Consider the following 14,255-nt stretch of genomic DNA (forward strand, 5'->3'; position numbering starts at 1 on the left):
GCTGATTTTTTTTTTCTTTCCTTAAGAAACCAAAAGGCTATTCTACAGTGGACTTACACCTGACAAAAGTGACAGCTTTAGAGGAGGGACATGTTTGTCCATTGGCCCAGTCCCCACCTGGCTCTCTTCATTTTTTCATATTTCCTGCCTGACCTTGGAGCCATTTGATTCATGGTAAGGCCCTTGTCCAGGCCTGGTGCCTTACCTCTCAATGTCGTCCTGCTCTGTCCCTGTCCTAATCCCTTTGGTCTCTGATTTCTAATCTTTCCAATGTCCTAATTACTTCTAATGACTTTTGTATTTTTTTTCTTTTAAAATGGTAATTAGCTGTGTATCATTAATACGTGCAACCTGTTTTGTTAACTACATTGTTTTAGACGTCTTTTGATTTTTCAGCTTGTGCTTGCCTTCTTAGATTCGTTCATTTTATGAATGACACATATTTATTACAAATGCCTTAACTTTTGTGCTTGATTTCACACTTGGTGTCAGCTTCTTCCCTTTTCTAAAAGTGACACGTTTAATTTTTAAAAAATTAACAGTGAAGTAAAAGCAGTCAGTTTGGGAGTTTTAGGCCTCCTAGTGACATCACTGGGAGGTCCCAACAGGATTGGGATTGCTAACTGCTTCTCTGGATTGTGATCTCTGTGGTGGCCGCGTTGCAGTCCTCCCATAACCCCGTAGACGTCTCTCCCTAGCGTATGCTCTGCAATAAACTGCAGAGGGCATCTGGACTTCTACACTACTGTTCACTAAATGTTGACTTCTACATAAACTTCTCTGGATTTTACATGAAAAAATTTCAGAATTAAAAGGAAAACATGTGATGGGATATATTGTTGATTGATACCTGACATCCTTTTTGAAAAAAAAAGGGCTCAGTATCAATCAGTGTAGCAAGCAACGGAAACATACTGCCAGTTCACAGATGGTGTAGTTAGCTGACAGACAAGTACCAACTAGAGAGTCTTTGAGAAAACTCTCCATTTACTTGGGCAAATAAAGTCAACAGTTTTTTTCTTTTTTTTTTCTGTATAATTGCACTACATTTAGGTTCAGGTTTGAAAAAGGAGTCCTGTTTGGGGGCATTAAAATTACACTCTAAAAAAATCTATGAAAACTGCAGTTTAAAAAAAATTAACCCCCAGTAATTACTGACTTAAAATTAACACACAGCCTACATAGTTGGAAAAAGAAAAGATTTTTGGATATATATTTTATTTGACAGTGTTTTAGAATATCATACAGTAAACAAGATTTCTGTAAAAGTTAATTTATCCATAGTGGTGCGTTTCATAAAAATAGTTGCTCACTTACAGTCTTTCTGTGACTATTAATACATGGAATTATATTTATAGAGATACAGCTGTACAGGGTAAATTCACAGCTAACACTACACAGATATATTATTTGGAATGGGATTTAGATGATGTGCTGTCTTCACAGGTTATGGATTACAGCCGCATAAAGCAATTACTGCACGAGTAGTAGCTGTGAACTGTGCAAATTAGAATTTATGCAAGCGTAATCTCAACTTTTTTTTATCCTTTTGTAACACATGAAAAATAAAGGTCAGAGGATACAGTACTGGGACGTGCAGCTACACTACAGAAGCATTGTCCAAAACCAGATTCAATAAATTAATGGCAAACTATACTGGATTTCTAGTCCAGGGGAGAAAGACTAATTGAGATTAAACCCAAAGTATTGTAAACTGCTACATGTGTTTGTGCTTTTGTTTATGTTGAATGGATTCCATTTTTGGAAATTGCTTTTACAAGCTGCAAGATTCTTCACTTGAGGCTTTCAACCATATTCTCTTCTTGTCAAACAACGAAACTACTCCTATGCCTGATGGAAATTAAATGGCTAGTGCTCAGGTTACTGCAATTTACAGAGACGGAAAGAGTCAGCTGAGGGAGGCTATTATGTGTGACCCCGTGTGATGGACCTGATCTCCCGTTTTACTTATTTGACTACAAGTGCAAGGAGGTGAGGCTTATTTGCATTTGAACTCCTGTAAGGGGCAGAATATGGGAAGGATGCAGCCTCATTCATTCAGGACAAATTAAAGAGAAACTGCCCTCAGAAACATTTTGCCTTTTTAATATGTGTAGCTACAAATCAGTACCAATGGATAATTAACTGAGGGTAACATTTTACAAAGAAATATTAAAATGGCAGGGAAGAAAGAATTTTACTAGGGAATCAACCATAGATTGATGAAGATAAACGGAAACACCTAGAGGTTGCTAAAGAAATTAAAAAATGACAAAGAATACAAAGACAAGAAAGCAAACCAAATGAAAATAAAAGGAGAAAGACTAAAGAACAATAAGCAGAAAAGAATGCTAAAAGGTTCACATTCTTTGATGAAAATAAATTGGTCATAATGATTTTTTAATATCAGGGATTCATTATAATCTGAGAAATACAGGAGAAACACTTTGTCTCTGCTCTATCAAAGTGAAAATGAAGCAATGGAAAGAGGATTAAAAAGAATAAAATAAGTGAAAAATAACACTGCTGTCAAAGAAGCTACTATCTCTGCTAGCCTGAGACAATAGGAAAGCCTTTTCATAAAGGAACTGCAGCGTTGCCAATCTTGATTAAACAAATTGTGGTCCTTCAATTATAAAATGCGTATTTTAGATGAAAACCAATTAAGATCTCTGAGCTAAACTGCAAAATTCTGACTTATGGCAATCTGTTCCCTAAGATACAATTTTCAAACCTTTTTTTTCCTACCACTGAAAATGTACAGAAATATGATTTGATCACAGAAATGGCAGTAAAAATGGCATCACACCAATGAATTCACTAGATTTCTAACTCGTCCTGCAGTACGCAGGGAACGTTGCAGCTAATACCGGTGATGGATGCCACGAGTGAGCCATGGAAACAGGTCATGGGTGAACAGTTCTGAATGTTTCAAAGAAACCTTTTAACCCCTGTCTAGATATGTCGAGAACAATTTATTTACAACTCTTTAGATCAATTAAAAGATATAATCTTGTCTCAGTTTCAGCTTGCTCCGTGCAGTTTGATTTTTAAGGCGATATTCCAGTTTGTGATTGCTCTTAACTTGTCCAGTTTCTTGATATAAAGTTTGGATGGCATCCAAATCCTTCATGCAGTGGGGGTAATTTTTTTTTCTTTTTTTCTTTTTACTAAAGCTACACTGCACTGTCTCTCTGTGATGTTCTTCACGTTATTTTGGTTCTTCCATAGCTGCCAAAGCCCCCAAAATGGAACCAGGGGCTTTAGGATCAGTTTAGGTCTGCGCGTGGACGCTGTACGGCCCATGCTCGTTGGACACGTGGGACTTCACGTCGATGCTCCCAGGCCTTGGTGCCTCGTGGATCTATGCGTGTGACAGTGAAAATAAATTAAAACGCCGTGAGACGGAACCTAAGAAGAAAGGCCTGCAGGCGTCGAGGCGGGGCGGCGGGCTGCTGCCGCGCGGCTCATCTGCCCGCAGCCGAGGCGCCGGGCTTCAGGACGCCCGGCAGCTTGTCGGAGCCGGGCACTTTCCAAGGCCCCGGCGCGACGGCGGCTTTGCGCGCGGGGGCGCCCCCCGGGGGCCGCGCGCCCTGCCGGGGCCCCGCGCGCGCGCCCGCCCTGCCCTCGGCCTCCCGCGCGCCCGGGCGCTCCGCGCCACCGCCACGGCCCGGGCCCGCGAACGCGGGCGCAGCCCCGGGGCCTTCGCGCCGGCCAAGCTCGGGGCCCACCGCGGCGCGGGGCCCCTCCTTCCCGCCGGCCCGCGCCGCGTCCGCCGCGTCCGCCGCCGCGGGCCCGGGCGCCCTGGCCTCCGAGGAGGGCCTGCCGGCCTCGGGCCGCCCCTGGCCGCCTGGCGCCTCCTCGAGCCTCGGCCGAGCGGCCCTCTGCGGGCTGGCCGAGCGCTCCCTCTGCTCCCCGAGGCGCTGCTTCTTCTGGCCGCCGGCTGAAAGCTCCTTTGGTTTCCTAACGTCGTGTTCCCTTTTGATATCCCAAGTTGGGTCTGGGCCTATCTGGTGGGAAGGGTCGGAGGGTGGGGCTGGATGTGATGGAGAGAATGGAGAGAGGACGTCTTCGAGGGAGACGCCTACTTCCGGCAGACCTGGGGAGGCGGCAGCGGGAGAACTCCAGCAGTTGGGTTCGTCTGTGGGACAGGAAGCACAGGCGTTAGGAGGCGCGCCTCGCAGCCTTTCCACGCTCCCGCGACCTCTCTCTCTCTGTCTACCTTAGGGACGAGAGCAGGCGGCCAGGGGCGACTGCTTTCAAGGTCCCAAGCCACCGCCGTTCCCACCCTCACTGCCAACGGGGCAGCCGGCCGTATCCCCGGGGGTTCTGTGTTCTCCGACTCATCTACCCCACCTCCTTCCCTCATTGATGGATCAGGGAGGTCATTGCTAACTAAGGTCGGGCCTGATCCGTCCCTCCGCCTTGGCCCCTCCTAGCTTCCTGGGGTGCCTTCAGGTCTGACAGCCCCGTGTGGATATCTGGCTTGGCAACTAGAGTATCAGTGGTTCTCAAACTCGAGTTACACATCTGAATCACCTGGGGTAGTTGTGAAAAATACAGATTCCCAGGTGGCTAGTCCCAGAGAATTCCGTAGCTTGGGGCCCAGTAATTTCTCTGCATTTTTAACAGGCACCGGATGATTCTGAAGATGGTCTGAGAACCAAGCTTTGAGAAACACTGGTCTGAATCCTCTGGAAGAAGTTGGGACAGTGACTTTCAACTGTTAGGTGTCACTCAAAGCATAATTAGCTACCACCAGATGCTCTTGGAATTTGGATAAATTCATCAAAAAAAATTTACTGTTGTCTTTTGGAAATCACAGTCCTTAATTCTTTCGAGTAATCCTGACATTATAGCAGGGCCAGATTTAGAGAAATTCTTTCTTTCTAGGAAGCCTAGTTTCAACATTTATTTGGGGTTTAAGATCTCCCTACTTTGAGAAAGGACTTGAGACATTTATAACAACACACATACAAAATAGAATGATAAAAATGAGAAACGATTTTTTTTTTTAAAGGTCAGAGGCCAAGTAGGAGGACAGATGTGTTAGGAATCTGGGATGAGTTAGTTACTACTATGAGCACTAAAGTTTCTGGCCACTAAAGCAAAATTAAAACAGGAAAATCCAATACAGTGATCCTTGGATGTTTGTTAGGAGTATGTCCCTCAAACCTTTGGAAATCCTCAGATTTTGGACTGTCTTTCTAGGGCGTAAGTTTTCTCCACAGAACAGGTACACCGTCATGAGTGGGAACAAGGAGACCACATTGAAATCTGAATGCTGGGTGGCAGGAGGGGCTCTTCACTAGCCCCAGAGATTCTGTCCCACATACCAGCCTCAGTGCCTGTGGGTCAGATTCCCACCACTGGAACATTATGTGTCACAGACAATTAGAGGCTCTTATTCAGACTTAATCTGTGAATGTCAAGGGTCTACTTTAAAATTTGAGAATTCTTATCTGGTATCTTTGATGCTGATTTATAAAGAGATAAGGAGAAGATAAAGGCAGTGGGGTTGATAGTTCCAGAAATTCTGGTCACCTGTACAATATCAAGTCAGTTATAAAAAGTTTCTCCTTTGATGTGAAATTTGAATGGAGTATTTTAGGGCATAATATTCTCTTCCTTCTTTTCATAGACATATCCATTATCATGTTCACATGAGTAAAAAGTAAAAAGTCCTGGAAAAGCATGGGAAAACCTGGAATCTAATCCTGCCTCTGGCATTTACCAAGATGGGGTTTGAGATCAACTACTTGATCTCTCTGAGCCTCATTTTCTCCCTTTATAAGGTAAGGATGAAATGTTTACCTCACAGAGATGAGACTTGCACTTTCAAAGGGAAAATCACTTTGCAATGGGAGGACTATAACGATTTTATACACATAGTTGAGTCAGATTTTTCTTAGATGTCCCAGTTGTGACCCACTTACAAACTGGGCCGCATTAACTAGTACACTAGCAGGTGACATTTTGAGTAAGTGCCAGTAAATCAGCCATTCCCATATGCTGTGATTCCCATGTGCTGTGTTGCTCTACCCCGGGTAGACTTGGCTACCTCGAGGAATATTCTAAAATCCTCAAATGCAAATGTTTTCATTGAAAATTGGAGTATGTTCTGATTCTGGCTGGGGTAGCGTCTGAAAATGAAACCGTTAGAGCAAATGATAGTCCGTGGCAATTCCATCATACAGGAAGATATTGCCTGAAAGAGTTAAAAGTGGTTTCCAAAAGGCCTAACTAGAGTGTCGTTGTGCAATAGTAATCTCTAGCTTGGACCGTGATAATGATAGTTCACTTTTAATATCTTTCTCCACCATTCCTCCCACCCCCACCTGGGCCAATTCCATCACTGTGGCAGAGTCAATTAGCTGGCCTTGAATTACTGTGAGATACAGGGAGGCTGATATTATTCACAGCATTTCCTGAAGGAGGAATTGGAGCAGAGAGAGGTTAAGTAATTTGACCAAGATGACAAAATGGGTCAGCCAAGAGTAAAATGTTGGGTTTCTTTCCTCTTTTGCACTTACTGAGAAAATTTTCCTAACATCTTGCCTTGCAAATAGGATCAAAGCATGTGAAATGGACATGCTCAATGGCCACTGCTGACCAACAGGGACTAGACCCCCTCACTGAACAGAATACTTAGCATTTATTTCTGAACATCTTACTTGTGATAATAAACTAGAAGGCGAAATCATTCAAAATACAAAGCACAAAAGAATACCTCTTATGATAAAAAGATTTCTCAAGTGTTTGTTTATAGATCATTAAATTCTTAGTGGGAGAAACTACATGCTAAAATATTCCAAGCTACTACTGACTGCGAGTATTAGTCAGAAATTAAAATGAACTAGATCTTAACATAAAATGACTTAAAGGATGGACATTTGTATAAGTGGCTTAATAGTTTTCATTTTTCTGGACAAGAATTCTCCATCTGAATACTAGCCATGAGGTGTCTGCACGAGGCAGGAGCCTGCAAAGCTGTGTATAAGCGCCAAGGGCAGCAGACAGCCCCTCCCCCACCTTGCCCTTTCACTGGCCTCATCCGGGTGACAGGAACCCTGGTGGTCAGGAAGAGTCCTACTCTAACATTTCAAACTCCAGTTTTCATGAAATCTTGATACACAATAACCAGAAGAAGCAACCATATTTTGTTCTGCTTCCTTCAAACCTTATTTTCCTCCTGGCTCCTTCCCCCTTCTTTTTTTTTCTCCAACCCGGCCACCGCCTAAAGCATGTGATTGTGTTCATTTGCTGAGTCGATGCCCAGGAAGATGAGCTGCCCACATTCTTCCTGTCTGAGATGTTCTAACCAGAACCGGAAATAACAGAGATGCATCCTAGGAAGACAAAATCAGCCATGTGGGCCTGCGGGAGTTTCTGCAGCCCCATTGTCCAAACAGTGTTCCCAGCCCAATGGGCTGAAATCAGAAAGGAAAAAGCCTCTTATTCCAACCTGACTTCCTCTACCTGCTCTTGTCCAGGTCACCAGTGATCTTTCTATTGGCAAGTCCAGAGGCCATCTCTCTGTATTCATCTTAATGCTTTATCTCACCACATTTCACTGCCAGAAACAAAGCCAACTCTGGGCTCCCATGACACTCTGTTCTCCTGTTGTTTAGACTCTCTCTTTGGCAGTTGCTTCTCAATTTCCTCTTCTTTTACTTGACCTCTAAATGTTGGCATTCCTCAGGGGTTGGTCTTAGGTCATTTTCTTTCTTTATAGTGTCTCCTAGCTATTCTCCTCTATTCATGTGGCTTTTATACAACAGCAATACTCCTGAATGTTTCTGCTGAGCTCTATGCTACGAGCTCTGGGCTGGTGTGTCCACCTGTCTATTTGCTGTCTCCACTCGGATCATTCACTGGCATCTTCATTTAACAGGTCAAAAGTGGAAATCTTTTCTCCCCAAGCCTATTCTGCACTCTTTCCTCATTTTCCCATCTTGGTGAGTGGCACAACTATCCCCTGGAGTCATGCTTGATTCCTTTCTCTCCCTCACCTCACAAATACAATCCACCCACAAGTCTTATCAGTCTTATCTTCAAGTATACTTGGACTCTCACCACCTGAGGTCAAGATTTAGGGCACTCCCTAGAAGGACTGCAACCAGTGTGGGCTGCCCAAGATAAACACAGTTAAAAACAGCCATGGGCGTGCCTGGGTAGCTCAGTCGGTTAAGTGCCTGACTTTGGCTCAGGTCATGATTTCATGGCTCGTGGGTTCCAGCCCTGCATCAGTCTCTGTGCTGACAGCTCAGACCCTCGAGCCTGTTTTGGATTCTGTGTCTCCCTTTCTCTCTGCCCCTACCCCATTCACACTCTGTCTCTCAAAAATAAATAAACATTAACAAGAACTTAAAAAAAAAAAAAAAAAGACCGTAGTGTGGACCTCTTTCATAACCCCTTGGCAATACTGTTGAAGACAGAGAATTCAAAAATGAATTTCAGTGCTGTTCAGACAAGAGAAGTGTAGGATACACACCCTCTCCTGAGCTCAGAGCTCAGGACAACTAACCTAGTTCCCATAACCAAGGATGTACGTTCCAAGCCACTGTTTCTCACAGGGCTACTCCCGTAATCCACTCTTCTCTTTACTTCCAGTCTCGCCTACTACTAATTATTCTCCATACAGCACCCACAAGAATCTCTTTGCGACACAAAGTAGACCATGTCATTCCTTTGCTTAAAACTTCAGTGGATTCTCAATGCTGTTAGATGAAAATGCAAAATTAATATCATAACCCACAAAAGCCTGCGTGATCTGGCCCCTGCCAGACTCCTCAGCTTCATCCCCATTTATTTTCTATTCTCCACCCACACTGGTCTTCGTTCAGTTCCTAAATGCACCAAGCGCCTTCTCTATTCTGGGATATCATTACTGATTCTTCTGCCCAGAAGGTTCTCCCCCCAACTATTCACATGGTGAGTTCTTTTTTATTCTTTAGGTCACTTAAATATCACCCTAGAGGACCCAATCCAAGGTAGATATTGTGCTGTCCTCAAGAGGATCTTGCTTTTATTTCCTAATAGTAATTATAATTTGTAATTATATATCTGCCTGCTTATTTGATTAATATCAGTTTCAACTACTAGGTGGCAAATCTTCACGAGGGCAATGGCCACCTTGGTCTTGTTTATCACAGTGGGAATTACTAGTGTTTGACACAGTGATAAAGGCTCAGTGAATATTTGATGAACAAATCAACCTGTTCCACACACAGAAATGGAAGACTTGAAACCAGATGCCTACTTGAGCAAATACTTCAGAGAAGATCTTCATTTAGAGGATAATCAGCAAAAAAAGGTTTGTGTCTATGACTTTTATCAGTTTTCAGAGGGGGAGGATGGTGGTGAATTGCTAGTGTGTATTTGAAGTGGGAAGGGAAATCAGTAAGTTTGGGGCAGGAGTGCAGAGGGAGGACGGCAGCCACAGAAAGGGCACTAGGAAGAGTTCTTGGCTTTCATCAGTGGTCCCTGGGATGGAGAGAGATAGAGAAGCTCTATCTCAGTTTAGTTCTAAACTAAAGAGACATAGAGAAGCTCTGGATGGAGAACAGGCAGTTTAGTTCTCCTGACTTTTAACAGATGTTCTTTCCCTTGTTAATCTTCTCAGCCATGATGATGTTGCTTAAAGGAGCTTTATCTCTGGGGAGTCATTACTCACTATGCCAGTGAATGTTCAGATGAACCACAGGCAAGACGGACCCTCAATAGCTCACACTCTATTGGGGGGCATATGCAGGTCCCCATCCTAAGTTAGGATTAAGTTTCTTCCCCTTCTTATTGTTGGTTCCAGTCACTTTGGATCTCTCCTAGAAAATAGACTGATTAGGGGTGCCTGTGTGGCTCAGTTGGTTAAGCAGACTGACTCTTGATTTTGGCTCAGGTTCTGATTTTGTGCTTCATGAGATCGAGCCCCGTGTGGGCTTTGGATTCTCTCTTTCTTTCTTTCTCTTTCTCTCTGCCCCTCCCCCACTCTTTCTCTCTCACTCTAATAAATACTTAACAAAATAGACTGATTAATATGTAATTACATATTATTAGTATATATGTACACAAATCATACACACACTCATACACATACTGTTATCTTTGAGTTAAAAGATGTGTGATCTCTTGACTTTATCTTGTAGGAACCCAGCAATATTGACAAATAAAATGTTGTATTGCACTTCATGTGCCTGAGATTAAAAAAACAAGCAAACAAAAAAACCTCATCTACTGTGTTTCAACAGCTTGTTTCTTTTATGGAATATAACTCAAGTGACGGTAACCAGAGAAGTGACCCACTAGGAAGAGACTACTTATTGCCATAAATAAGTATCTGCAGGGGTGCCTGGGTGGCTCAGTCAGTTGAGCGACCGACTTCAGCTCAGGTCATGATCTCACGGTTTGTGAGTTGGAGTCCCGTGTTGGGCTCTGTGCTGACAGCTCAGAGCCTGGAGCCTGCTTCTGATTCTGTGTCTCCCTCTCTCTCTGCCCCTCCCCGACTCATGCTCTGTCTCTGTCTCAGAAATAAACATTAAAAAAATAAGTATCTGCACTACTGGTTTTCCTAGGTGGTTCTTATCTCCAGCAAAAAAAAAAAAAAAAAAAAAAAAAAAAAAAAAAAATTGTGCAGGAGAAGAAAATGTAAGGAAATCAAGGAAGAGTTAATTTTATCCTGTGCAGAAGGGTGAGGGAGACACCATAGAAAGGAGCCAGGGATTGCTGCAGAGGAAGGAGGGCTTGTCTCCTGCCCCACACCTCACCTAATAGCCCTAGTGTTTCCAGCTTTGGGCTGATTGGTTCCCACACTTCTCTCCTCCTCCCAACACAGGGCAGGTATGCAGAGCTAATGGCTGCCTTTTGGATTAGTGTTCAGGAAAGTCACAATAGTATTACCACTATTGTATGACTCATAACAGCAACAGGGAACATTGAGTGAGGTGCTTCCTAGATACATCACTCTTCTAATATATTTACCCACATGCAAACTTGTACGTTTTACATACAAGTAAACATACAAGCCTGTTCCAGGCTACCTAGCTGGTCAGGAATGGAGCAGGTTGCTGAATGACTTTCTCAGTTGGGTGGTAGTCTACAAACTCAGCTGAAACACTATCACTAGACTCCTTTGCTATCCTCTATTTTGATTGTGAAATGGGGCTCATCTCTTCTTCTGGGGCAGTAGCAGAGAAACTTCTATCTCAAGTGAGTCTGTCAGAGGCAAATCCATCGTTCTTCCAAATGGAGACTCTGAAATGCCATTTGTGTTTGAACCTTGGACACAGAAGGGTGGGCACCATAGTTAAGGTGTTGATTTGTGGAAATGCTGGAAATATGAGCTAGAATTGGAAGATAATGAAATTAGATTTCTTAAGAGCAGGGATAATACTACATACTTCAAAAAAGACCCTCACAGTGTCACACTTTGACCTGGACTGAATTGAAAATACTCCCACTAGATATTGGAAAACACTGGGTCAGTTTGAGACATACTTTTACTGCTCAAATGAATAAAATCATTTTGCAAAGAGATCCATGGATTTGGTAAGTGTTCCTTCTTCTTATGAAAACCTTTCCTATTGCAACCTACAGTTGGCTGGGTTAGAGGATACTGATGTGGCTATACTGAACTACAGTCTCTTGTATTTTAGAATATTATAGGAAAATATAAAAAATGATTACAGTAGATCAAAGGACAGTAATGTGAAGTCATTTGGTGTTCAAAAGAAAAATCTTTTAAAGATGTGTCCAAACCATAATGGTTCATTTGGATCTGTTCAACTATCACTAAGGCGATTGCTTTTTGTAACAAAATACAAAGAAAAATGTGCCTTTAAAAAACTTCTGAACACATTAATTATTTTACTTTGCTTCTGCTCTTTCTGAAGCATTGTTTCATCTTTCTTACCAGAGAGATGCAAACGAGGTGTTAGAAACATCAATAACTTTAAAAATCGTGACCCTATTTGGTTACTGCTGCTTCACATTTATACTCATTTTAAGAGCAGCAGTACACCTGTGGCAAACTTGACCTCCAGGGCTGAAGGGGCTATTGATAATGGAGCTACTGTTTACTGAGTGCTTCATCTGTAACAGGAACTGTGCCCTGTGTGCCACATAGAGTATCTTTTCATCCTCACAATGGTCCTGAGCAATATGGTGCTATTATCCCCACTTTACAGATGAGGAAACTGAGGTTTAGATACCTTAGTCAATTTTCCAGGACCACTCAGCTGGTAAGTGAGAATCAGGACACCTGACTACATAACTCCAGAGCCCAAGCCCAAGCCACTATTCTATTTTGGTGCTTTCTAACTTTTTCCACATCAGGACACACGTAGAAAAATATATTATTTAGTGCATTAGAGTAAACAGATGGAAATGATCAAGGTCTGAAAACACCAGCCAAGCCCTTCTATATGCCCCCAGGGCCAAAAGGAGTTGATATCTTGATGTAACCTATCAGAAGTGTGTCATGGAGAACAGATTAGGAAACTCAGTTCTGTTTTTCAATGAGGGAAAATCTTGATGACTCACATTGACCTGGGAATGTGGGGATGCTCAGGAATCACTCTCAATTAGTAAAATATCTACATTCCGGGATATATGAAAAATATGTTGGTTTGTTTATTTTATGGATGTTTTGGAGAGCAACACATTCTTCTTTTCAAATAAAATCTTAAATGAAACCCACTATGTAAACAAATAAAAATGGAACCACTTTGGTTAGGTGAGGTGGATCCAAAGCCTCTTGCCATTCACCCACCTCCCACCTGTGCTGGGCTATTTGTTTTTGTGGGGTTTCTTGGTAATAAAACCCTCTTCTGCACTCCTTAATCCCCATCCCCTATTCCACCCATCCCCCACCCACCTGCCCTCTGGTAACTATCACACCTGAACTGGTCTTTAGGCCCTTTCTTGGGAAACTTGAAGCTCCAATAGACAGTTTGAAAATCACTACATGAAGAAGAGGTGTCTCCCAAAGCCCCTGTTAAAATGCAAAACTCCCCAAGCAGGAGTGGGAAGAGGAGAGAGTCAGGGAAGATTTCTGTGATAGATTTTTTTTTTTTTTTCCTACATGTTAGTAGCTGGGAGTTGGACTCCAGAGAAGGGAGACAAAGCACAGGGAAGTTTTGCTGGAGAAAGGGGATGGAAGTGTCTGTACCACAGCTGGCAAGCACAAACTACCTTTCCATAATTTGGCTGGTGCTGGTTTACTCAGCCAGAGCCTCAGCTGACAGTTCACAGTCCCACTGAGCCAGCAGTGGCCCTCCCAGCCCTCAGGAAGGATAAGTCAGCAGTTAGTGGAGGAAGGAGTATCAGTGACAGGCCAGGCTCAAACCCTCGTACTGCCACTTGGTGTGAACTTGGGCAAGTCATTTAACCATTCTAGCCTCAATTTCTCAGGGAACTGGAAAACTGAGAGTTAAGGAATAACATCTGCCCTGCTTCCCTCCCAGGGCTGTGATCAAAGGAAACAATACATAAATGGATGTCTATATACATATCGGCCATTGTATTAATAGTTAAACCCAATTTTTAGAAAGGGCAAAAGATTTGAATTTTCACTTCACTAAAGGTGATATTTGAATGGCAAATCAGCACATAGGATGATGCTCAACATCCCCAATAGCAAAATGCAAATTAAAACTACGGTGAAATACCACTACACATCTATTAACATGGCTAAAGTGAAAACCAAAACCAAACAACAACCTGAAAATAACTGGCAAGGACGTGGAGCCACCAGAACCGTCACATGATTCTGTTGGAAATGAGAAGTGGAACAGTGCCACTTGGGAAAACAGCTTAGCAGTTTCTTAAAAAGTGAAACATTTAGTTACCCTACCACTCCGCAATCCTGCTCTGAGGTATCCACACAAGTGAAATAAAAACTTAGGTCCACACAAAAACCTGTATGTGAATTTGCCTAGTGGCTTTATTCTTATTCACCAAAAACTAGAAACAACCTGAAGGTCCATCATCTGGTGAATGGATGAACACACTGTGGCACGATGGATAGTCTCAGCCACGAAATGGAACAAACTATTTATCTGCCCAACAGCACGAGTGAATCTTAGTTGTGTCATGCCAAATGAAAGATGTCAGCTCCAAAATTTTATATTCTGTATGATCCCCTTTATATGACATTCTCAAATATTAAAACTAAAGGGGCAGAAAACTGATGAGAGGTTTCTAGAAGTTTGGGGTGGGGAGAGGCTACCACGGAAAGAATGGGAAAATTGTGGGGGATG

General features: G+C 42.9%; 1 protein-coding gene across 1 annotated transcript in view; it reads right to left on the minus strand.

Moving 5' to 3' along the window:
* Nucleotides 1-1,190: 1,190 nt before the first annotated feature.
* MAGI2 (membrane associated guanylate kinase, WW and PDZ domain containing 2) overlaps nucleotides 1,191-14,255 on the minus strand; it is a 1,332,916-nt gene continuing 1,319,851 nt past the window's right edge. Inside the window, exon 22 of the mRNA XM_042916449.1 lies at nucleotides 1,191-4,141. Within this exon, the coding sequence (XP_042772383.1) occupies nucleotides 3,468-4,141 (674 nt within the window). The 3' untranslated portion in view covers nucleotides 1,191-3,467. The remainder of the gene's footprint in view (nucleotides 4,142-14,255) is intronic.

This window comes from Panthera leo, chromosome A2, assembly GCF_018350215.1.
Source record: "Panthera leo isolate Ple1 chromosome A2, P.leo_Ple1_pat1.1, whole genome shotgun sequence".
Classification (NCBI taxonomy): Eukaryota; Metazoa; Chordata; class Mammalia; order Carnivora; family Felidae; genus Panthera; species Panthera leo.